We start from the raw sequence: 23,316 nt of genomic DNA on the forward strand, positions 1-23,316 counted from the left end.
TGTTGCAGATGTAACACTTTATTTGTGTTAAAGATCTTCAGGAATATATTCAGCTGGTACCAGTACAAAATAATGTTGCTCACAGGTTGTGTGTTATTACAAAATCATCTTTCCTAAAAGCAGGAAAATGGAATTGAATGCCCCCAATAAATACACAGTAAAAGGAAGACATTCATACATTCATATATTCATACACACACACACACGCACACATATTCATATACAGAGAAGCACATCCATCACTTGCACTTGTATGTGAGATGTTTGCGATGATAATGGATCCACGCAGGAGCGCCGACAAGCCCAGTCAAGAAGCCGATCATAGCACCTAGACTACAGGAAACGGGCCAAACCTGCAGGAAGAGAGAAGGGCAAGTGTGATCGTTTCCTGTCACAAAGTGAGACGAACCACTGCAACACCACCGCGACACAAAACTCTATAAGGAAGGTGCTTGTATCATTGAGCAGAAGCGGTAGTGATTGGATGCCAAGTGTCTTGCTGACCTGCCAGGGCCTGTCCCAGTCCAGCGGTATGGGGAAGGCTCCCACCCAGGCCCCCACCACCGTGCAGGCCACTGTGATCTGGAGACAAGTGTCCCAAACAGACATCGCCCTGCAGCCGGAGAGAGAAACACGTGAGAAATACACCAAAAAGGACCAGGACGGGACAGAAACAACAAGCAAAACAGAGAAACTGAGATCTGAGGGTCACCCGTGTCTGCTGAACACTCGTATCCAGGCCTGGACGTTGGGGCCGAGGACGCACAGGCACCTCAGGGTGGTCAGGGAGGTAAGCAGCACGGCGAGGGAGAACGTCTCCAAGGCCGATCTAAAACACACACCAGGAGTTACACACAACCGTATAAGGAGATTGAGCTCCTGAAGGGTTTGACAGAATCACCTTAAGTGCAGCACAGTTCAATAAATCCAAACCCTTGACTGAGACAGTGTTCTATGTTTTATAGCACCACCCTGTGGCCGGTTGCAGTACTGCCAATGTACTGTTTGTGTTTGGTAGAGCAAAAATATGGAAATTATATTCAATACATGTTTGTGTGACACAAAGAGACATGGATATTATATTCAAGTCATATCTGCCTAATACAAATATTCATACATGCAAATGTAGTAGCACTCTATCTCTCAAATACACATTTGCATTTAGTTGGGACACTTCTCTTCCCTTCCCACATAAATTAGACTCAATTAAAGGCAGGACATTTTCATCAGAGCCTGTTTCAGTCTGTGCATATGAGACTCAGACTTTTATAACTTACATATGCATAATTAAGTTTTCTAAATATAACAGTATTAGTGTAGGCGTGAGTAAACATAGTTTGTGCTGCACAATCCACAAATGACCGCAACTGTCTCTTAATTCTTATTCTCTCTTGTAATCATTCTTTAGAAAACTACAATTAATTCACAAAAATGTGAGTGAGTATGGTAAGTGATAGAAAGGACTCACTCAATCAGCGGCGCGCCATACAAAACCACCACAGTGTGGAAGAACAGGCAGGACAGGAGGAAGTAGAGGCAGGAGCGAACCAACCTAGACAGCTGCAGGAATAGGGGAACATGGAATAGGTTGAGACCAAGCAAAAAGCACATAAGACGTGACACAAAGGCTGAAACATGCAGTCAGACTTTGGGACTAAAGAGGTTTTGGGACCTGAGACTGAAATAAGTGAAGTTAAGGTCAATAATAAGGCTCTTCAAGGGGTTTAAGGGGAATTACTGTGATTAGCTGTGTCTTAGCTGGTCCCCTGTAAACTTGCCTGATGACCCCTCTCTCTCTCTCTCTCTCTCTCTCTCTCTCTCTCTCTCTCTCTCTCTCTCTCTCTCTCTCTCTCTCTCTCTCTCTCTCTCTCTCTCTCTCTCTCTCTCTCTCTCTCTCTCTCTCTCTCTCTCTCTCTCTCTCTCTCTCTCTCTCAGCACCTTGTATCCAAGCGTGTGCTTCTTGGTGGGCGGACTGATCCCAAGGAGCCAGAAGACGCCCACGCTGACCACGGACACCGCGCCGGACACCGAGTAGAGCCACAGCAAGTGCGTCCCGTACACGGAGAAGCCCGGGATCACTACGGCCGGTAAGACGGTCGCCATGAACACCGCGGCGGCCGTGATGGCGTGTGAGGACACCATCGCTTTGATTTCGTGGTCCCACATTGTCGTCGAATGTAGATATGGACTAGACGAGAGCAAGGATAAATTAAATAGCTCTAAATATGGCGATCTAAGCGAGCATATACAGCACAGAAGGGGTCATTCAATGCGTCTTCCGTAAACATGAAACGAAACGGAAGACAGCGAGGATAATGAGACACACTTCCGTTGGGCTTCACAATAAAGGTCAAGTCACTTAGAAATACAATGATCAAATAAAGTAATGCCCATGGTTCCGCAAATTCTTTCACGAAATACCAGATGATTTTGCGTTATCGAAAACACTAATCTCATAACCAGCACAGGGGCTGGTTTTAAGCCTTTGCATCATCGTCATTAGCCTTACATTTTGAATGATAATATTGAGCGTACAACAAAAAGGAAGTAGTATTATACCATTAGCTTTACATACATCTATAAACCAATCACAGAAGGCCTTTCTCTGACGGACGGCATTATTCACCAATGGAAATGTGCAATTGTTAGAAATGTGACCAATCAACGTACGCGGGTGTGAAGCGGAAGATGAGGTAATAACCCGGAAGTTTACAAACGTTGCCCAAGCTAACGTTTAGCTTTCCACTTTCCAGTTGGTGTTTTGGTTGCATTGCGAAAGTTTTAAGGCGAACAAAGAGGAGCGATGGTTTGCGAAAAGTGTATGTATCCATTTAAACTCTCTATCTGTCCATGTTTGCTAACGTATGTATGTTTTGGGTTTGTTACGTACACACGCTTATCTGCGTATTGTGTCGCTGTATCGAAATTATAAACACAGAAACTGTATCACAATATCACGTTTCCTTCCTCTTTTAATGTGTTCGACGTCATGTTTCAGGTGAGAAGAAGCTCGGCAAAGTCATCACACCTGACACCTGGAAGGATGGAGCTCGGAACACAACAGGTGATGACCTCTCTCTTTATCCCTGCCTCATTGTGATGTCCTGTTATTGAGATGATGATGTTTACCGTTTCCTGTTTTCCATCAGAGGGCGGAGGGCGTAAACTGAACGAGAACAAGCTCCTGACCTCAAAGAAAGCCAGGTGAGTCCTATGACGATAACAATGCTGTCAATCACCACCACACTGGTTTGAGTCCCCGTATGGACTAAGCAAGTTGACTGGAAGCTGGAAAGTTGCCAGTTTGCCACCAGGGCACTGCCAAGGTGCCCTTGAGCAAGGCCCTAAACCCTCAAACTAACTGAGCTGCACTGGCCCCCCTGTAATGCATGTATGCGTGTGTTGTGATATGTAAGGGGCACGCAAGACACATTTCAGATGAATTGTTTGCATGATAACGTGTTTGCCTGTGACTTGACCCAATAAAGTTTCTTCTTCTTCTTCTTATCAGACATTGAAAGTCAGTATTTGATTGATTTAAAGAGAAATATGCTGTAATTGTCTGTGACGCCTCTTGCTCTCTTCCAGATTCGACCCTTACAGCAAGACTGGATTTGCCATCTGCAGGATCTGTAAGAGCTCAGTTCATCAGTCTGGCTCACACTACTGTCAGGGCTGCGCCTACAAGAAAGGTACAGACACAGGACTGACCTGATATCAAACTGTCTCATCTGTAGAAATCCAGGTCAGATCGCTCAAATGTCATTTCTTTCTTTTCTCCATCTCCAGGAATTTGCGCCATGTGTGGAAGGAAAGTGCTGGACACCAAAAACTACAAGCAGACATCCGTGTAACGGAGAGTCGATCCGGACAGAGCTTTCAGAGAGAGAGAGAGAGAGATAGAGAGCGAGAGCGATGCATTTCAGGGCGGCCTGTGTTTTTCAGTGTTTGCCCTTCGCTCAGCTGTATCTACTTAGCTTTCCTCTTCACTCCTCCCCACAGAGATTTGGAGACGTCATCTTACTGTAGAAAGCTACTGAGCTATTACACAGACAAGCACCGCCTGATTCTACAGCCAAGCCTCATGTTTTCTTTTGAAATGTTCCTTTTCAGTATCTGTACTTGATTTTTGTTAAATGAATTTCCTCTTGTAGCATATGAAGTGTTGTATTTTAGTGAATTGAAGCTTTACACTTTTACTTGCAGGCATAAACGGTGTGATTTTAGCCTATTATGCACGAGTCGTCCATATCTGCCCTGTATGGTTGTCATAAGCTTTCCAGTCTGACGTCATCGTACTTGGAAATTGCGTGCTCTACCAGATCAGTCAGGGTCAGAGGTCATAGCCCATAGGCTGTCCGTGTCAGCCATGGCTCGTTTCACATTCTAACGGCCGCGCTCTGCCTCAGGCCTTCACCTTCACCTGCAACCATATGTTTGATTCCTCCTTAAATCAGTGATCCAAGCATCCTGTAGGTTGTTTGTCTCATTGGTTCTCATTGGTTCATGTTATCTGATGCTGCATGTCTTACTGAGACACAAGTACAGAATAATGTGATGTAATATTGCAGCGCCCTCATGCATGACACTCATGTAATGTAGATATTCTGTAAAATGCCTTGTAAGCATACACAAATAAATATTCACGTGATTTGTGATGATTAAATGATTTTAGTGTAGAATCTTTAAATTACATATAATAATGAACATTAATACAACTGCATTTCAATACGACCTCACACATGATTCACGTTGCATTCTGATCACACATGACAAAGGCTTTATAAATACTTAAAAATAACAAGATTGCTCAATTACTCAAATCTGAGGTTATCTTTGTAAACATGTAACCGATGAAATACAATAAAAAGCAAAGAACTGTGGAGTTAAATATAAAGTCACAGTGGAACATTGCACTCTAAGCTTTATACTGATTCCAGTAATACTGCCATTTAATATTAAAGTATAAAGCTGTTGCAACTGGAAGGCACAGAGTGAGTAAGAGTGTGTGCGTCTTTGTATTTGTTCAGTGATGACAGCAGACGTACTCTCTCCTTTAAGGCTGCAGTGTATCCAGGTGAGCTTCAGGATTTCTTAGGTCCCAGCAGGTTTGTGTTCCCCAATTTGGCTTTCTTTTGTTGGGGGGGGGGGTGAAACCTAATCCAGATGTTGATCCTCTGCCTTGGCTTGGCTGGCGTCTGGGACTTGTTAGGCACGTCGGTATGCCAGAGTGAGGAACTCCTCCCGGGCCTTGGGATCTTCCTGGTAAAGTCCCAGCATGGTGCTTGTCACTGTGCGGCTGTTCAACTTCTGGATGCCTCTCATGACCATACACATGTGGCTGCACACACACACACACAAACTCTGTTACCATGATACAGTTTTGTCCCTCACACACACCACTTGTAGCCACAGAATATGCTTGTGTGTGTGTGTGTGTACTTACGATGCCTCGATAACCACAGCTACACCTTGCGGCTGCAGAGCCTCTGATATCGCGTTGGCAATCTGCTTGGTAAGACGTTCCTGAACTGAGAGATCACACACACACACACACACACATGTAAGCTTGTGTTCAATACAACAGAGAACACCGCACTTTGGTCCAATTCTAACTTAAAATAGGAATTAACAAAGAAAAACGTATTATTCCACTCGTGTCCAAGACCTTAGAGTGGAATCTATCTGGAGATGTGTCCTCTTACCTTGAAGCCTCCGACTGAAGACCTCCACAATCCTGTAGAACACAGAACAGAAACACATCCACAAGTCAGGAATAACCTGAACTGATCCAGTTTTTAAAGTTAATCGATAACCTAAAACCAAATGACTAATTAGTTACTCTTTGAGCTTTTTATGTCAAGTCAATTCTAGGAAAACAAGGAAAAACTCCAGAGAAAACCTTTTGTTTTAGGAAAAAAGGAAGAGACGGTGGTGGTGGTAATGGTTCATCAACAATTACCCTTAACCTTCTCTCCTGTGTGGATTCTCATTATGCTGATCTTTAATACTTTAAGTAGATTTTGTAAATGTCATCACAACATCTTAGAGTGACTTTTGCTGTTATTCCTGACTTTAGATCATTTCTCCCGACTCCTGGTGGCATATTCCTGACTCTCCCAGTTCATATTCATCGGGTGAAGCATTGACCTCACACACACTTCTCTGGCTCTGTCACACAGGGTTCAAAAGAAATCAGACGCCGATTCATCTGAGGCTCAAAGTGATCAATTATCTGCCTGAGTTAGTTTAACCAGAAACAGAAAGAATGGAAGCAGGAAGCAGGAGGCAGTCGGGAGAGGCTGTGATAATAAGGGGGATGATTCCCACAGGTCCAGGGTGGATTTTCTCATGGCCTGAGTGGGAGTCCTGCCTGTGTGTGTGCTTGATTAGAGGGACAGATTTTGGCCACTGGGCTTAGAGTATAAGCCTCCAGGTCAATGCACTGAGATAACAGAAGAACCCAGCCACCCGCAACTAACACTGCACAGCCATAACACATAGAGAATGACTGCACAATGTGTGTGTGTGAGAGTGTGTGTGTGTGTGTGTGTGAGAGAACAATACCTTGCCAGCTTGCTCAGTCCCACCACTTTCTTGTTGGGTATATAACCAATATGAACCTGTAGATATGAAGTTAAAGATGAAACATTCAGAGTGAAAACTGGCAAATACAAACACTTTTACTACTTATATTAACTCTTTACTTGCTCCAAAGAGACCCAGTAACAATCCACACACTCTCTGCCCATCCAAGCTGTTGGTTAGTGAATGAAAGTACACACACTAACCTTGCCAAAAAAGGGCACCAGGTGATGTTCACACAAGGAAAACATGTCTATGTTCTTTACAATCACCATCTCATCATGGTCTTCATCAAATATGGCATCATTTAAAATATCTGGGAACACACAAGCACACACACACACACTTAACACCACTGGAGTTAAGGTCAATTACAGGTGCAGGGGCAGTATTAAGCAATGGCAGGTGGGTCAAACCCCCACGGAGACTTCTTCTCACTCACCGTATATGGTCTCCTGGTAGCCCTTAGTGAGGAAACGCATCGCCTTAGCAGCGCGCAGCGGGGTGCGCAGCAGCCCCTCTCGATCCGCGTCCTCCCCGAGCTCCCTCAGGATGCTGGTGTACGCGGCTTCCAGCGCGCTTTGCCGGGTCACAGCCTCGTCCTCGGCCTTTGCCTCCGTCTGGGTCTCTGTACGGGACGCGTCGGTCACGCAGCGCAGCGCGGACATCATCTTGGTGGCCACCATGCACTCCCTGGCGGCGTTGGTGATGTGGAGCTCCTTCGCCACCTCGGTGGCATCCCCGTTGCAGTGTCCGTTCATGGCGAAAAGGTTTGGAGATGAAAGATGATGATGATTGAAGATCAGCTGATGGGGGTGAGTGTGTGAAGCTTCCACAGTGCTCGCCGTGTATATATGCGCCAAACGCGGTACCACGTGCGCGCCATGACAAAACAAACAGTGTCGTGTAGTGTGTACTCAGCGTCGTCATGATGTGAGAAGGCTCATAAGTGCACGTTTTTCACAGGAGAGAAGTTTGAGGGGAAAATGTTGAGGAACCATTATACTTATTGTTAATTATAAGAATTATCTTGGTTGTATGAATCAAGTTTCATAGAACTCCTTTTCCTGCCTCTTCACAGATACCTGTCACACAAATCAGCCAGCAGGAGCGTATTCACTGTACGGCGGCTATGTCTCTATGTGCATGCAGTCATGTGTGAGGCGTGTAAATGTAACGTGTTAGTGCCTCACGTCTCCCACTCACGTCCACGTCATGCAACCCCTCTGTGCCGTATTAAATTAGATCCACATGATATTACCCGTTTGGTCATAGGTTATCTGCAGTCACTGCACAATTGTTATTATGATGTCTGTGTACTACTGTGTATTAGGAATTTGGGTTATATAGGTTTGGTACATTTATGTCGTTCCTGGGGTAAAACTTGAACCAGAAATGTTGATTTTAAGATGCTGAGGACTGAGTAAGATACTGTACTACTTCTGAGTACTTATCTGCTTATCTTGTTCTCACATGAATGAATAATCAAGAACAGGGGAGAAGCTTTTTCAGGCTCTGATGTGAAAATTAGGTTTAATATTTTGTCCATCTTAAGCCAACACTTGTGGCCATAATATTACAAACACCTTTCAGTTGAATGCGATTGAAATCAGATGAAGTTTAAGTTAATAATTGTTTGGATGATGTGCACGGGTCATAGCAGTGACAGCAGCGTGATCACTGACAGTACAATTGACTTCCATGTGACAAACTGACCTATTTTCCTAGACTGTGTCTGATTCTACAATAATGGACTATAGAGCTGTAACAGGCATTTCTTGGAATATTTATGACATCATTTTTCTCACAAATCAGTGAAAATACATAGAAATCACATGCAGACATTCTGTCACCTGGCATCAGAATAGAATGTTTTGCTTTGCTGTTATAAGGTCTTTCTCCTCAGCTGTTTGGGGAGCAGTCAGGGTTTGACAGTGTGGGTTAGTCACAGTATACAGGTACAGCTCAATAAATTAGAATATCGTGGAAAAGTTCATTTATTTCAGTAATTCAATTCAAAAAGTGAAACTCTAATATATTATAGATTCATATCACATAATTTATCAAAACATGTCCGCTCAGTCCCTCAGTGAAACAATGCATGTGCATGTGTGTCTCGCCGTGTGTGTTGATTGATAATCCTCTCCAGCTTGGCGCAGTTACACAGCTGACGGCAACAGGTAGGAACCAAAAGCTGCGGGCGGTGCTTAGTTTGAGGCTGTTTGCAGGACTATAGATGTTTCTTGCAGGCCATTGCACAAGTGCACACTCACTCACACACTCTGCTGTGTATCTAACATTTGCACTTACAATGCTGTTTCTCATCCGCAAGAGCCTGTGTGCTCACTCCTTTAAACATTCAATGCTGCATGTTTGCGTTGTGTTCACGTGTATACCGCTGTGCAGGCTCCTGTATCTGCACCTATACAATGGCGCTTTGGGTTCATGTCTGTATTTACTGTAATAAAACTTGATGAACTAAATGAAACGTCTGGACAAAATTGACTAGACACATTTTTCTAGACACACAGTTTTATCCTTCAGTTTGGGGCGTGTCATGTTCAAAATTCTTCTTCAGGCCAGCAATAAGGACTTCAAGTAGAGAGAGAGGTCACACAGCTGTTTATTAAGCAATAGAGGTTAAAGTTGCGATGCAGAGTATTTGACTCAGCTGAGATCTCATGGTCTCAGCTGAGGTCTCATGTGCTTCAAATGGTCCACAGACTGCACGCAGTTAACTGTCAACATCACAGGTGTCAAACTCAAGGCGCGAGAGCAAAGAGCTTTTAACGTAAGTTGTCCATAAACTTAACTTCCCACAATGCATGTCGATTTTGCGTCCAACGAAGTGACGGCATCCCGATACTAAAATGCAGCGTTTCCACATCAGCGTCAGATCAGCGCTTGACAAAGGTGATTTACCGAGGATAGATTCTCTAATATTTTCGTAAATGACTCCTGCATGTAATCTCCATCCGTGAGCGGCTCTCCGTGCCTTACGATCTTCTCAAATTAATATTCTTGATCGATTTGCTCTCCCCAGTTTCCCACCGCTATCCAAATCGCTCTTTTACGTAAATTTCCTGCTCTGTACTTTTCAGTAAATGCCGCGTGTTTGTTCTGGAAATGTCTTTGAGTATTTTGCCTTTTACTTCTGTTATTTATTATAATTTCTCTCTCTCATCTCATTATTATTAATAATTATTATTTCTCTCCTGTATTGTTGTCAGTGAAAGCAAATTGTAACTGTCCAGGCAGAGTTAGAAGACTTTTTTGGAGATAGTGAGTCAGTTCAGTTCACATTTCTACACAGATGTGGAAATGTATATACATTTAAAATCATACAAGTTGTTTTGTTGGTTTTTCCCTGCAGAAAAAGTTTGGGAAACACTGACTTAAGAAATGTCAGGTTGTTCATAATATGTTTTGTGAAAACATAGTTAAATAAAGGTAAACATCTGCAATATGAACCTGTACTTTTCACTAAAACAAAGGGAAAACTTTTCACCCATTTATAGGTTAGTATGCTATTATTTTACTTATCCGGCCCACTTGAATCTCAATTGGGTTGAATGTGGCCCCGAACTAAAATGAGTTTGACACCCCTGGTCTACATTTCCACAACATGAGCCCCGAACCTTGGATTTCCATACAATACAGAATATACTGTTCAATGTATGTGTGTGTTCTTCGTGTTGGTTTCTCGTTGGTGCACAGGTAAGTCCACGCCTTTTGGCACACCATTCCTCTTCTGACATCCTGTGCATTGCAGATAGTATAAAAGTGTGCATATTCCCATATTTGGCAATGGTATGTCAGTTGTGGTCTTCTGTCTTGCTGGCAGTGGTGTGGTGGTCGTTTAATGCAGCCAGTAGTCTACCTTGCTGTAGTAGTGCACAGCATGCCTGGGTAGGCAGTAGATTCCAAAGAGTCTACTGCCTGCAAGGGCCTGCTGCAGTTGTGCCAGACACTCATGAGTCTGATTAATGACTTCATGAGAGTCTGGCACAACTGCTGCAGACCCTTGTAGGCAGAAGACTCTTCTGAGACTCTTTAGATTCTACTGCCTAAAATGACCTGCTGTGCACCACAACAGCAGACCACCAGTGGACTGCTGAGCTGAGTTGCTGTGCCAGTCTGCTTGTTTGCTGTTGGGGAGGGGAGTGCCACACAGACTTTGAGGAAGTAGACTCTTCTGAGACTCTTTAGATTCTACTGCCTAAAATGACCTGCTGTGCACCACAACAGCAGGCCACCAGTGTCACCAGAGCATTGCTGAGCTCAGTTGCTGTGCCAGTCTGCCCGTTGCTGTTGGGGAGGGGAGTGACTCAAAGACTTTGAGGACTGTTCCCTGAATGGATTTATCTGTGTGACCATGAGTCAGAGTAGTTCTGCCCTAAGTGACTTCCCCATCTCAGACAGGGCAAAATTGCCTGGGGGCATTCCATGCTCTATGCTGCCATGTGCCGTGGCGGCTCAGCTGACGATCTCAGCTGGGCTGCATGGTACAACAGGGCCTGCAGTTGGGGGGCTGTCTTGGTGAAGACCTGGATAGGCCCCCCATAGCTATTAGGGGCCTTCTGGGTGAACACCCAGGTGGATCCCATAGCTGCTGTGGGCAGGCTGGTTTAACACCTAGTTAGCATCTCTTACATCAAAGTAGAAAATAACTGAAACTATTTATTTATATATCAATGTGTGTCACATATATTGCACAAGTCAAGTGATTCATTTTGTTGTACAATCTACATTGCAAGTAAAAGATGATTGGGATCTATCTGCATTTGAATGTATCAGCAAAATGGTTAGCTCACAGAGCCAAACATTTTGCAGACACAACAGCTGAGCGAGCTAACTGGGTACCCAACAGGTCGTCCACCCTGCAGTAGACAACCTGTTGGATACCCAGTCAGGCCACTGTAGCCAGTAGTCCCGCTGAGAACATCAGCTGAGCTACCCTGGTCGCATAGAGCATGCAATGCTCTACGCAACAGCTGCGGCAGGCCCTGGAAGGCAGTAGACTCACTGAGGGCCGTGTCAGCCTGGCTGAGGGTCACTTAGATCCAAAAGTCCCCTCCTCAGATGCAAACGAGCAGGTCGCTTCAGTAACGCAGATCAGCTGATGTTCTCAGCAGTGATGTGGTGGTCGTTGGTTTAATGCAGCCAGTAGTCTACCTTGCTGTAGTAGTGCACAGCATGCCTGGGTAGGCAGTAGATTCCAAAGAGTCTACTGCCTGCAAGGGCCTGCTGCAGTTGTGCCAGACACTCATGAGTCTGATTAATGACTTCATGAGAGTCTGGCACAACTGCTGCTGCAGACCCTTGTAGGCAGTAGGCTCTTCTGATACTCTTTAGATTCTGCTGCCTGAAATGACCTGCTGTGCACCACAACAGCAGACCACCAGAGGACTGCTGAGCTGAATTGCTGTGCCAGTCTGCTTGTTTGCTGTTGGGGAGGTGAGTGACACAAAGACTTTGAGGACTGTTCTCTGAATGAATCTGGGTGACCATAAGTCAAAGTAGTTCTGCTCTGAGTGACATCCCCATCTCAGACGATAACAAAGGCTGTGTAGAGCATTATGTGCCCTATGCTGCCATGTGCCCTTGTGGCTCAGCTGATAATTTCAGCAGGCCACCCTGGTCACATAGAGCATGCAATGCTGTGCACACCACTTTGTGTTGTCTGAGACGGGGTAGTACCTCAGGGCAGTGCCTCTCTGGGTCATGGTCACAACTGCAGCAGGCCCTTGAAGGCAGTAGACTCTTTGGAATCTACTGCCTACAAGGGCCTACTGCAGCTTTGCCAGACTCTCACAAAGTAATGAATCAGAAGCATTTGTGTCTGGCACAACTGCAGCAGGCCCTTGCAGGCTGAGACTCTTTGGAAGCTACTGCCTACAAGGACTTGATGCAAGGTAGACTACAGGCTGCAATAAAACAACAACCTCCACATCAGTGCTGAGAACATCAGCTGATCTGCGTTACTGAAACGACCTGCTCGTTCGCTGCTGAGGAGGGGACTGTTAGATCTATGTGGCTGCCAGCCAGGCTGACACGGCCCTGAGTGACTTCCCTGCCTCCCTGCCTCAGGCTCAGATGTCATTCTGTCAGATGTTCTCGGCAGCTCTATTGGGTACTTCTAAAGGGTACAGTCGTTGCGCAATCCCTGTAGGAAAAATTCTTAGAATGTCACAGTAGCTCTCCTAGTCAATGGAGTCGCACTATACATGCAAGGTACTAGTCTACCGTACTGTTCCAGTTGCCTCCACCCTTAAAGGACAGATTTAAAATGTAAAAGTTAAAATTCTCAATCACTTTATTGATGAAACATTATTATTACACACCCGGGGCAATAAATCAGTATTTAAACTTGAGGTAGGAACGCACAGACTACGGAACCATGTGTGGTTGGTCCATTCACGCGGGGGGCGGTCTGACACGTGGCACATCGACCGCTGAATGTAAACAAAGATTAAAATCGCCTGTTTTTTCTGCCAAGTACAAATTTGTTTGACAAATTTCTTTTTAAATTATACATCTTTTGACAATTAACCTAACATATGCAACAAATATCCGTCACTTGCCCGTTCTTCGTGTGAAAATTGTAAGTTTGGCGCAGCCGTTTCCCTTTATGTCATCACCGCAGTCACCTGAGTCTGAAAGAGATTTTATCGTTTTTGCATTATGACAGCAGTAGTATTACTGTTATTATTTTGCACCAGACTCATTCTGCGCCTAGCTGGTCAGTCCTTAAGGCTTGTTTTTCAGCTTTTAGGGAGATCATTTGCTGTGAGAAACAATCAACAGATTAAAAGTGGAGTAAGGCTCACAGAAGCCACAAGGTGGTGCTCTACTGCCACATACTATTAAAGACCATGAATTCGAATTAAGCCTGCAGAAAACTGAAACATCAAGGACAAATCGTGAAGACGTTTTTTGTGGTTACTCGAGACATCTTGTGGATTTACAGATCTACCAGATTCCATGGATCTACATGCCAGCGCAGTGACTACGACTGAGGTCAGGATCTGCACGACAATATCACACACGTGACGCACAAGAGTAACTTAGATGGGACAATTTAAATGTAACATAGATGTAATAATGACCTGTCTTCTCTTTAGATTGTTTATAAAACATTAACACACTCAATAACCTTTACTGCATGTCTAAGTCATTACATGTATAAATGCACATCTAAATAGTTTGTTAATTATTTACTTACATTTTCTAAATGATCTTACAAACCATAGACAACTCCTGAATAGATGAAATTATGAATGACAACTGTGTGTGTGTGTGTCTAAGTGTCTAAGTCAATATTTGTTCTACTTTTTTTCATAAATCTCAAACAACTTCTCAGCTGCTCAAAACTAAAAAATATTCAATAATTTTCAGGATTTTAACCGTTTAAAGCAATTTTCATTTCATTAGCAATGATATGAAAATTGCCCCATTGACTTCCATTAAAACCCCATTTCCTAATCTCTCTGCTATTACTTTATAAAATTGTGCATTCTCTGATGTCAGCATTTCATTATGAAGAGAAGAAGTGATATTTGCCACTGACATTTGTAGGGTGTTCCACCAGATTCAGCCATTTTCCCATTGTAGGCCAATGCATGAACTTCTTTTTTGACGGTTATATCATGGAGCCCTGTGACTACCAGGGGGGCAGTTTGTGTGTCAAATGATCAAGAATCAAAACTACTGGTTCAGATCTACAGGACCAGAGGAGTCCACACCGGGGACAGGCTGAAGCAAACATAGGGACTGAATCAAGTAACGTTAGGACAACATTCAAGATCAAGAGCAAATGACAGTGAATGAAACATTTCATGAATCGAATTCGTCTTGGTTTAAAGTCGAATCCTGCTTTCACCAGCAGGGGGCGGTGTCTCAGAAATGACCATTATGGTCCATAGTTACAGTGACATTTTGTGTGAATTTGAGTAAAAATTAAAATTTCCCCAAACTTAGAGCAATGTATCCTTATGTTGCTAGATGCCATGTGTGAAATTGTCGCTGCAGATGAGAGGCCAAACATCTTCAACTTAACCCATCTACATGATGGATGACTGTTGTGGCGAGTTAAAACCGCCTGAACAATTTGAATGTTTGGAGCTAACTTCATTAACGATATGAGAACTGTATTGGTGCAGTGTGTCTTCACTGCAGGAGTCTCTGGCTCTGGCTCTTCTCACCCTGGCTGTCTTCCTTTCTCTCCTCCCAGGCGACACTGGCAGCACAGCTGGTATTGCCTGCTGCTTCTGGGGTCTCCTCTACCGCACCCAGGGGGTGCCGCACCAAGTTTCTTTTGCCAACCTGGAGAACAGGGAGCGACTGGAGAGCAGCGCTGAGAAACTCTACACCCTGTCACACTGAAAAACAGCAGAGTGGTAACAAATTAAAGGAAACACAACAAGGCTTCATAATTAAAAAATATGTCACCCGCCTGTGTGTAGATTTGGCTGAGCCAATAAAAAGGATTCAACGGTAGATGGGCAAACTTTGAAGTTGTATGTAAATGTATATGTCACACAGCGCTCTCTTGTGGTTAAAATAGAATACTGCATTCTCAGCAGCTCTTCAGAAAACAGTTAAAGAGAAAGAAGTTGCTGATCACAAGTTGAGGATGTGTTTATTTGGAAAATGAAATGTTAATCATTTGTATTTAATGGGGATTCTGACTTGAGCCCCAAACTAAAATGAGTGTGATCCCCCTGCTCTAAGCTCTTTCCATTTGCTCCATGGTTACACTGTCGTTTTGTTTTTTGAAAATCGGACCAAAAATTGAATTTGCCCCAAACTTACAGAAAATGATCCTTGTGTCTTGTAGATGCTGCGTTTTTTAAATTTGAGAGAACCTTGCGGCGAAGAGGGCAGCGGTGGAGGGAGAGAAGAAAAGCATTTTTGAGGTTTTATTAATTTATTTCCATCCATGTTTACATTTTGTCTGCATTTTGCTCTGAAACATGACACCGACTGCACTGTATGATGTCTGCGGGGAGAATGTCTTCTAAACGTTTTACATGGACAAAGAGTATGACACGGTTCAATGTTTCATAGAAAAACCTTGAAAACGTGGTTCAAAATGGAAAAAGAGGTATTCAGTTAAGACCATTTGTAATAAACGCTATATTTTGAGTCTTGCTTTTCACTTTTGCAATCCTATGAATGTAACTTTTCATTCAATTTTATAGGTCGACACAGCTTTTGAATCTGTTGTGTACATTTAAAAGAGATTTCACTTGTTATGTTGTACACAAAATGCTGAAAGAGTGTATCTGTGTTTGAAGGAATTAAACATTTTGCTACAATGTTCATTGTTGAACGTTTCGTCCCTTGCCTGTCACTTCTGGCTGAAATGAGGATCTGCTGTGACCAGGTAGGAACCATAGTCACTGACGGTGTTCCCGACGGAATCTTACACGGATGCACGTTCCATACGTCCCCAACTTGTAAACAGACAAACATGTTGAGCAGTGTTGCCACTTTAGCGACTTTTTCGCTAAATCTGGCGACTTTTTTTGAGACAAAAGCGACTAGCGTGTTATTGGAGACTTTTGGAGACTTCTGGTGTTTTGGAGACTCTGACGTATCGTTCCGCAGTTACTGTCCACCTTCTCTCCTCCAGCGTCCATTATAATGACATCCAACACGCCAATTGTGCAAATTAGGTGAGAGTGTCATATGGCGACTTTTAGGACAGCTTATAGCGACTTTCCTTACTGAGGAGTTTGCAGCAGTGGGCTTGTGGATTTATTCAACAGGGGAAAGGCGTGCAGTCCTTTGGTTGGACTTTTGCACAGTAAGCGTACAGAGGTATAATGTAGTCGCTGACCTCATGATTACATCAAGTGATGATCCCACCGTTTACATTACTACACTCAAGTATTTTCAGTCTGTGTCTTTTGGGAGGACTTGACCTTTAACCATAGTCCCTGGGCATATCTCCCAAATCTCCACCTGGAGTTGTTTAAATCCTTTAATACAACCACATGTGTCAACTGCATGTCAATAGTCCATCCATGCTTGAACCTCTTGAACCTGGATGCCTCCAGCTGAGTGTCCTCCAGTAAGGTCAGGGAGACAAACTAGATCGCCTCACAGCACCTTCCTTCCTGATCCTCCACATACATTGATTTAATCATTACAATACATGCAAGATGAATGAGTCAAGAAGCAGATATGAGATGGGGAGATGGGTTGTGTGTATAAATGTGTGAGATCACAGATAACTAGTGAGCTACAAACTAGAATTGCATTGGCATTTTGTGATTTGAAATACTTGTTTTATGTTTAAAAAACACATTTCAGCCTGTGCATTAAATTCATATTGGTTCAAAGTCGATTCCTGCTTTCGCCAGTCGGGGGCGTTGTCGCCATTTCAGACCAGGAAATCAGCAGGTGAAACAAGCGAACGAGAGAACCCCATGTGATTGTTGTCTTGTTATTTCCCTGTTATCAGGTCGGTGCTGTGCTTATAAGCACCTTCTGCCTTATCCTTCATCTTCAGCAAGACGGCTGGTGTGGCGCTGCTGAGGTCTCTGCTCCTTGGGGTGTGCGCTGCATGCCCTGCGGGGGGCAGATGTTGTTAACATCAAAGGTTATTTATGCTTTTCAAAAAAGCACTTTTTTATTATTATATATGTTACCTGTTATTTGTTTTTTACATTTGAGTCCACACATGTTATGCTTTGTGGCACAAAAGATTCATCTCAGTGGTCAGTTTTTGAACACCACAATGTATTGAATAAATTCAAATACTGTGAATAAACACTTTTTGACTTTTTTGCTGATAAAGTTGCGAGTACAAATTGGATTCCCGTTTATTATTATATTTAAATGTTCACGTAAACTGGCTTTAAAATGGACGCATATAATGTAAAGTTGTGATTGAATAAATCATTTGTTAATTTGAAACAAGCGTGTGTATTCTCACAAATCACCACAAGATGGCTCCTTTTCCTGGTGTAGAGAGAGAGAGAGAGTACTGCTAATATTTTTTGATAAAGTAGAACTTCAAACTCTAAACTGAGGTCGAACGTCCTCCTTGGCTGAGTTGTGGCGCAGTGATCTTGGTTTCACTCCTGTTTATGGGAGGAGCCTAATGTAGAGAAGTCAGGATGTCTTGGTTTTAAGTCGAATCCTGCTTTCGCCACTAGGGGGCGGTGTCTCCAGGTGAGAGCAGGTAATCAGCAGGTGAAACCAGCGAACGAGAGAAAGCCGTGTGGTTGTTGTGTCGTTACCAGGTCGGTGTTGTGTTTATAGTTCATATATGTGCTTGATGTGCCGTTTAGCCTTCGTGGCGACGCACCGGTATTGAGCCATTACGGTGTGTGCGTGTTAAATCCATGCTACGGAGGGTACAGAAGTGTGTGTGTATGTGTGTATGCGTGTGCTGTTTTAAACGTTTGCTGTATTTCTCAAGCTGTGGTATTTGGATGCTGCGTTTGAAAATTTTAGAGCTCTAGCTCTTAAACTGACCAAGATACGGGCTTTGTAAAAACAAACGATTTGGTCCATGGTTACACTGTCGCTCTGGAAAACTGGACCAAAAACTAAATTTTTTACTTTAATCTTACTGCTAATTTATTTGAAATATGTTCAATAAGTAAATATATAAATGACTTTTTGAGATGTGAACACGTAATTGAGATCCAAACAAGACATTACCATGTATGCTAAGTCGATTGAATAACTAAAAATATCCTGTTGAAGTCATATATGAAGTAATTTAGGAAAATGGGACCAAACTTTTTTTTTTTTTTTTTTTTTTTTTTTTTTTTTTTTGTGATGTCAGCTCCAAATCAAGGAGACAAAACAAAAAGTGAGGCTTCTACGGTCGTGTCGGCGGTGGCTCATTGATAAGGCACGCGTCTGGGAACCAGGCACACGCTCCGGTGCTGGTTCGCCTCCAACCTCGGTCCCTCACACTCCAGCTGGTAGCTGGAGAGTTGCCTGTTACCCTCTCCAGAGCCAGTTACCTTCCTGTAACTGGGACTCGAACTCCCAACCTTGTGATCACCAACCATCAGCTTAACCCTCTGAGCTAAAGAAAAAAAAAATTTCACACGTTTTTTTCTGCTATCTATATTTCCCAGTGAAACACTTAGTGAGTTTATTTAAAAGCACCTCCTCTTCCGCACCCTGCCTGCCTGTCTGTGTGTCAGTACCTATGTGTTCCTATATGTTCTATCACAGTGCATCACTCGTTCTGGTGCCAGACACAAGAACTGTGCCTGCCACGCAGCCCGAGCGACACACTGTGTGTCCCTAAATCTACGTGACGTGTTCTACTATGACTATCAGTCTCTCGCTATGTGTCTGTCACTCTCTCTGACAGACTGACTGAGTGCAGTAGATTCCGTGCCTAGGTGGGCGCGGGGACCGGAAGGTAACAGGCTCTGGACCGGGGGGTAACAGGCAACTCTCCAGCTACCAGCTGGAGAGTGAGGGACCGAGGTTGGAGGCGAACCAGCACCGGAGCGTGTGCCTGGTTCCCAGACGCGTGCCTTATCAATGAGCCACCGCCCACCCAACCTCAGAAGGCTCAATTTTTTTGTTTTGTCTCTTTGATTTGGTGCTGACATCACAAAAAAAAAAAAAAAAAAAAAAAAAAAAAGTTTGGTCCCATTTTCCTAAATGACTTAAACAGGATATTTTTAGTTATTCAATCGACTTAGCGTATAAGTCGATATGTGTTCACATCTCAAAAAGTCATTTATATATTTACTTATTGAACATATTTCAAATAAATTAGCAGTAAGATTAAAGTAAAGTAGTTAGTCTAAGTGTAATATAATATATATAATAACAAATACTTTACCTTATTTTCAAACGCAGCTTCTACAGGACACGAGGATCATCTTCCGTAAGTTTGGGGAAAATTTCGTTTTTGGTCCAGTCTTCCAGAGCGACAGTGTAACCATGGACCAAATCATTTGTTTTTAAAAAGCCCTTATCTTGGTCAGTTAAAGAGCTAGAGCTCTAAAATTTTCAAACGCAGCATCCAAACACCACAGCTTGAGAAATACAGCAAACATTTAAAACAGCACACACACACACACACACACACACACACACACACACACACACACACACACACACACACACACACACACACACACACACATGCACGCACAACACACTTACACAGGCACACATACACACGTATAAAAACATTCACACAACAAACAGTCACTACTGCATACACACACACTACTGTACCCCTCCGTAGCATGGATTTAACAGGCACACACACACCGTAATGGCTCAATACCGGTGCGTCGCCACGAAGGCTAAACGGCTCTAACCTTTCAGCAGGAACGTAAACACCTGACTTCCTGCCTGTTGTTTGTAGAGTGCAGTAACATCTTGTAGCACATCAAGCACATATATGAACTATAAACACAACACCGACCTGGTAGCGAGAAAACAACCACACGGCTTCTCTCGTTCGCTGGTTTCACCTGCTGATTACCTGCTCTCACATGGAGACACCGCCCCCTAGTGGCGAAAGCAGGATTCGACCTAAAACCAAGACATCCTGACTGCTCTTACATTAGGCTCCTCCCATAAACAGGAGTGAAACCAAAATCACTGCGCCACAACTCAGCCAAGGAGGAGGTTCGACCTCAGCTTAGAGTTTGAAGTTCTACACCCAGTAACTCAGCTCAGCTGTGCTCTGGTGGCCTGCTGTTGTAGACACACAGCTGGTCGTTTTAGGCCGGAGAATCTAAAGAGTCTCAGAATAGTCTACTGCCTACAAGGACCTGAAGCAGCAGTTATGCCAGACTTTCACAAAGTCATGAATCAGAAGCATGAGCGTCTGGTACGACTGGACAGACTCTGTGGAGTCTACTGGCTACAAGGGCCTGCTGTGCACTACTACAGTCCAGCTACTCAAGTCAGAATAAATACAAATTATTTACATCAAAGTTTCCGAATAAACACATCCTCAACTTGTGATCAGCAACTTGTTTCTCTTTATCTGTTTTCTGAAGAGCTGCTGAGTGCAGTATTCTATTTTAACCACAAGAGGGCGACATATACACATCCAACTTCAAAGTTGACGTGGTTAAAATCGATATCATAATAACTATATATACATAGAAGAATCAAGATTGACAATATTGATTATTATTATTAAGAATAATTATTATTTCTTAGCCACACATCATTCAACGTCAATGGAATCTGAATAGAGGGTCGATAGATTCTGTGCCAGAAGCACACACGGGCCTAAATCTGAACTATTCCCAGTGGTTTGGACTTCTTAGACTGGACTTGGAATCGAGTGATGAGTTGACCTGAAAAGACTTCACACAATGTTTGATAAATGCAAACACAACGTCCAGAAATCTGTTGGTGAAACAGTTAATACAACACACACACACGCACACATTACGTTTCTCAATTCAATAAACAGGCTGAAATATGGTTCTTAAAAGTAAAACACGTAGTGCACATCAATGTATGTGGAGGTGCAGGGAGGAAGGTGCATTGAGGTGATCTAGTTTGTCTCCCTGAACTTACTGGAGGACACTCAGGACAAGCAGGATAGACTATTGCAAACCCTGACATGCAGGAGACACCTGGTTGTATTAAAAGATTTCTAGAGCTCCAGCTGGTCTAACCGGAGATTTGGGAGATGTCAGGCCTCGAAGTCGCAACCTTGTCGTGATCGCATATAAGAGACACTCACAACTCGGATGATACACTCACCAGTTGATGTCTTTATCTCTGTTGTTGTGTTCTTTGCTCTTGCGTTTGATGATTTTAAAGTCACCAATTGGTGCCACCCAGTGGCTACCCGGGGGAAAGCAGGCAAGGGATGAAACGTTCAACAATGAACATTGTGTTTTGTTTTTTGAAAATCGGACCAAAAATTGAATTTGCCCCAAACTTACAGAAAATGATCCTTGTGTCTTGTAGATGCTGCGTTTTTTAAATTTGAGAGAACCTTGCGGCGAAGAGGGCAGTGGTGGAGGGGGAGAAGAAAAGCATTTTTGAGGTTTTATTAATTTATTTCCATCCATGTTTACATTTTGTCTGCATTTTGCTCTGAAACATGACACCGACTGCACTGTATGATGTCTGCGGGGAGAATGTCTTCTAAACGTTTTACATGGACAAAGAGTATGACACGGTTCAATGTTTCATAGAAAAACCTTGAAAACGTGGTTCAAAATGGAAAAAGAGGTATTCAGTTAAGACCATTTGTAATAAACGCTATATTTTGAGTCTTGCTTTTCACTTTTGCAATCCTATGAATGTAACTTTTCATTCAATTTAATAGGTCAACACAGCTTTTGAATCTGTTGTGTACATTTAAAAGAGATTTCACTTGTTATGTTGTACACAAAATGCTGAAAGAGTGTATCTGTGTTTGAAGGAATTAAACATTTTGCTACAATGTTCATTGTTGAACGTTTCGTCCCTTGCCTGTCACTTCTGGCTGAAATGAGGATCTGCTGTGACCAGGTAGGAACCATAGTCACTGACGGTGTTCCCGACGGAATCTTACACGGATGCACGTTCCATACGTCCCCAACTTGTAAACAGACAAACATGTTGAGCAGTGTTGCCACTTTAGCGACTTTTTCGCTAAATCTGGCGACTTTTTTTTAGACAAAAGCGACTAGCGTGTTATTGGAGACTTTTGGAGACTTCTGGTGTTTTGGAGACTCTGACGTATCGTTCCGCAGTTACTGTCCACCTTCTCTCCTCCAGCGTCCATTATAATGACATCCAACACGCCAATTGTGCAAATTAGGTGAGAGTGTCATATGGCGACTTTTAGGACAGCTGATAGCGACTTTCCTTACTGAGGAGTTTGCAGCAGTGGGCTTGTGGATTTATTCAACAGGAGAAAGGCGTGCAGTCCTTTGGTTGGACTTTTGCACAGTAAGCGTACAGAGGTATAATGTAGTCGCTGACCTCATGATTACATCAAGTGATGATCCCACCGTTTACATTACTACACTCAAGTATTTTCAGTCTGTGTCTTTTGGGAGGACTTGACCTTTAACCATAGTCCCTGGGCATATCTCCCAAATCTCCACCTGGAGTTGTTTAAATCCTTTAATACAACCACATGTGTCAACTGCATGTCAATAGTCCATCCATGCTTGAACCTCTTGAACCTGGATGCCTCCAGCTGAGTGTCCTCCAGTAAGGTCAGGGAGACAAACTAGATCGCCTCACAGCACCTTCCTTCCTGATCCTCCACATACATTGATTTAATCATTACAATACATGCAAGATGAATGAGTCAAGAAGCAGATATGAGATGGGGAGATGGGTTGTGTGTATAAATGTGTGAGATCACAGATAACTAGTGAGCTACAAACTAGAATTGCATTGGCATTTTGTGATTTGAAATACTTGTTTTATGTTTGAAAAACACATTTCAGCCTGTGCATTAAATTCATATTGGTTCAAAGTCGATTCCTGCTTTCGCCAGTCGGGGGCGTTGTCGCCATTTCAGACCAGGAAATCAGCAGGTGAAACAAGCGAACGAGAGAACCCCATGTGATTGTTGTCTTGTTATTTCCCTGTTATCAGGTCGGTGCTGTGCTTATAAGCACCTTCTGCCTTCTCCTTCATCTTCAGCAAGACGGCTGGTGTGGCGCTGCTGAGGTCTCTGCTCCTTGGGGTGTGCGCTGCATGCCCTGCGGGGGGCAGATGTTGTTAACATCAAAGGTTATTTATGCTTTTCAAAAA

General features: G+C 43.4%; 3 protein-coding genes and 1 long non-coding RNA gene across 4 annotated transcripts; 2 read left to right on the forward strand and 2 right to left on the reverse strand.

Annotated features, from left to right (window-relative positions):
* Window positions 1-2,292, reverse strand: pigf (phosphatidylinositol glycan anchor biosynthesis, class F). Its single transcript, XM_076143587.1, has 5 exons — window positions 1,939-2,292; window positions 1,469-1,560; window positions 713-829; window positions 505-613; window positions 1-353 (listed from the first exon to the last, which is right to left on the reverse strand). Exons 1-5 carry the CDS (start codon window positions 2,164-2,166, stop codon window positions 240-242), a joined length of 660 nt encoding a protein of 219 aa, XP_075999702.1. The 5' UTR covers window positions 2,167-2,292; the 3' UTR covers window positions 1-239.
* Window positions 2,293-2,697: 405 nt separating this feature from the next.
* cript (cysteine-rich PDZ-binding protein) lies at window positions 2,698-4,669 on the forward strand. The gene is made up of 5 exons (XM_076143664.1): window positions 2,698-2,819; window positions 2,999-3,064; window positions 3,150-3,204; window positions 3,589-3,692; window positions 3,790-4,669. Exons 1-5 carry the CDS (start codon window positions 2,804-2,806, stop codon window positions 3,852-3,854), a joined length of 306 nt encoding a protein of 101 aa, XP_075999779.1. The 5' UTR covers window positions 2,698-2,803; the 3' UTR covers window positions 3,855-4,669.
* Window positions 4,670-5,208: 539 nt separating this feature from the next.
* On the reverse strand, window positions 5,209-7,346 carry gch2 (GTP cyclohydrolase 2). The gene is made up of 6 exons (XM_076143555.1): window positions 7,028-7,346; window positions 6,792-6,901; window positions 6,568-6,623; window positions 5,706-5,737; window positions 5,447-5,531; window positions 5,209-5,341 (listed from the first exon to the last, which is right to left on the reverse strand). Exons 1-6 carry the CDS (start codon window positions 7,344-7,346, stop codon window positions 5,209-5,211), a joined length of 735 nt encoding a protein of 244 aa, XP_075999670.1.
* Window positions 7,347-15,838: 8,492 nt separating this feature from the next.
* On the forward strand, window positions 15,839-17,380 carry LOC142992952 (uncharacterized). The gene is made up of 2 exons (XR_012961090.1): window positions 15,839-16,265; window positions 17,057-17,380. It is a non-coding gene; the product is annotated as an uncharacterized LOC142992952 (long non-coding RNA).
* The last annotated feature ends 5,936 nt before the right edge of the window (window positions 17,381-23,316 follow it).

The sequence above is a fragment of the Genypterus blacodes genome, unplaced genomic scaffold, assembly GCF_046128005.1.
Source record: "Genypterus blacodes isolate CSIRO-AG114 ecotype Tasmania unplaced genomic scaffold, CSIRO-AGI_Gbla_v1 ptg000026l_1, whole genome shotgun sequence".
NCBI lineage: Eukaryota > Metazoa > Chordata > Actinopteri > Ophidiiformes > Ophidiidae > Genypterus > Genypterus blacodes.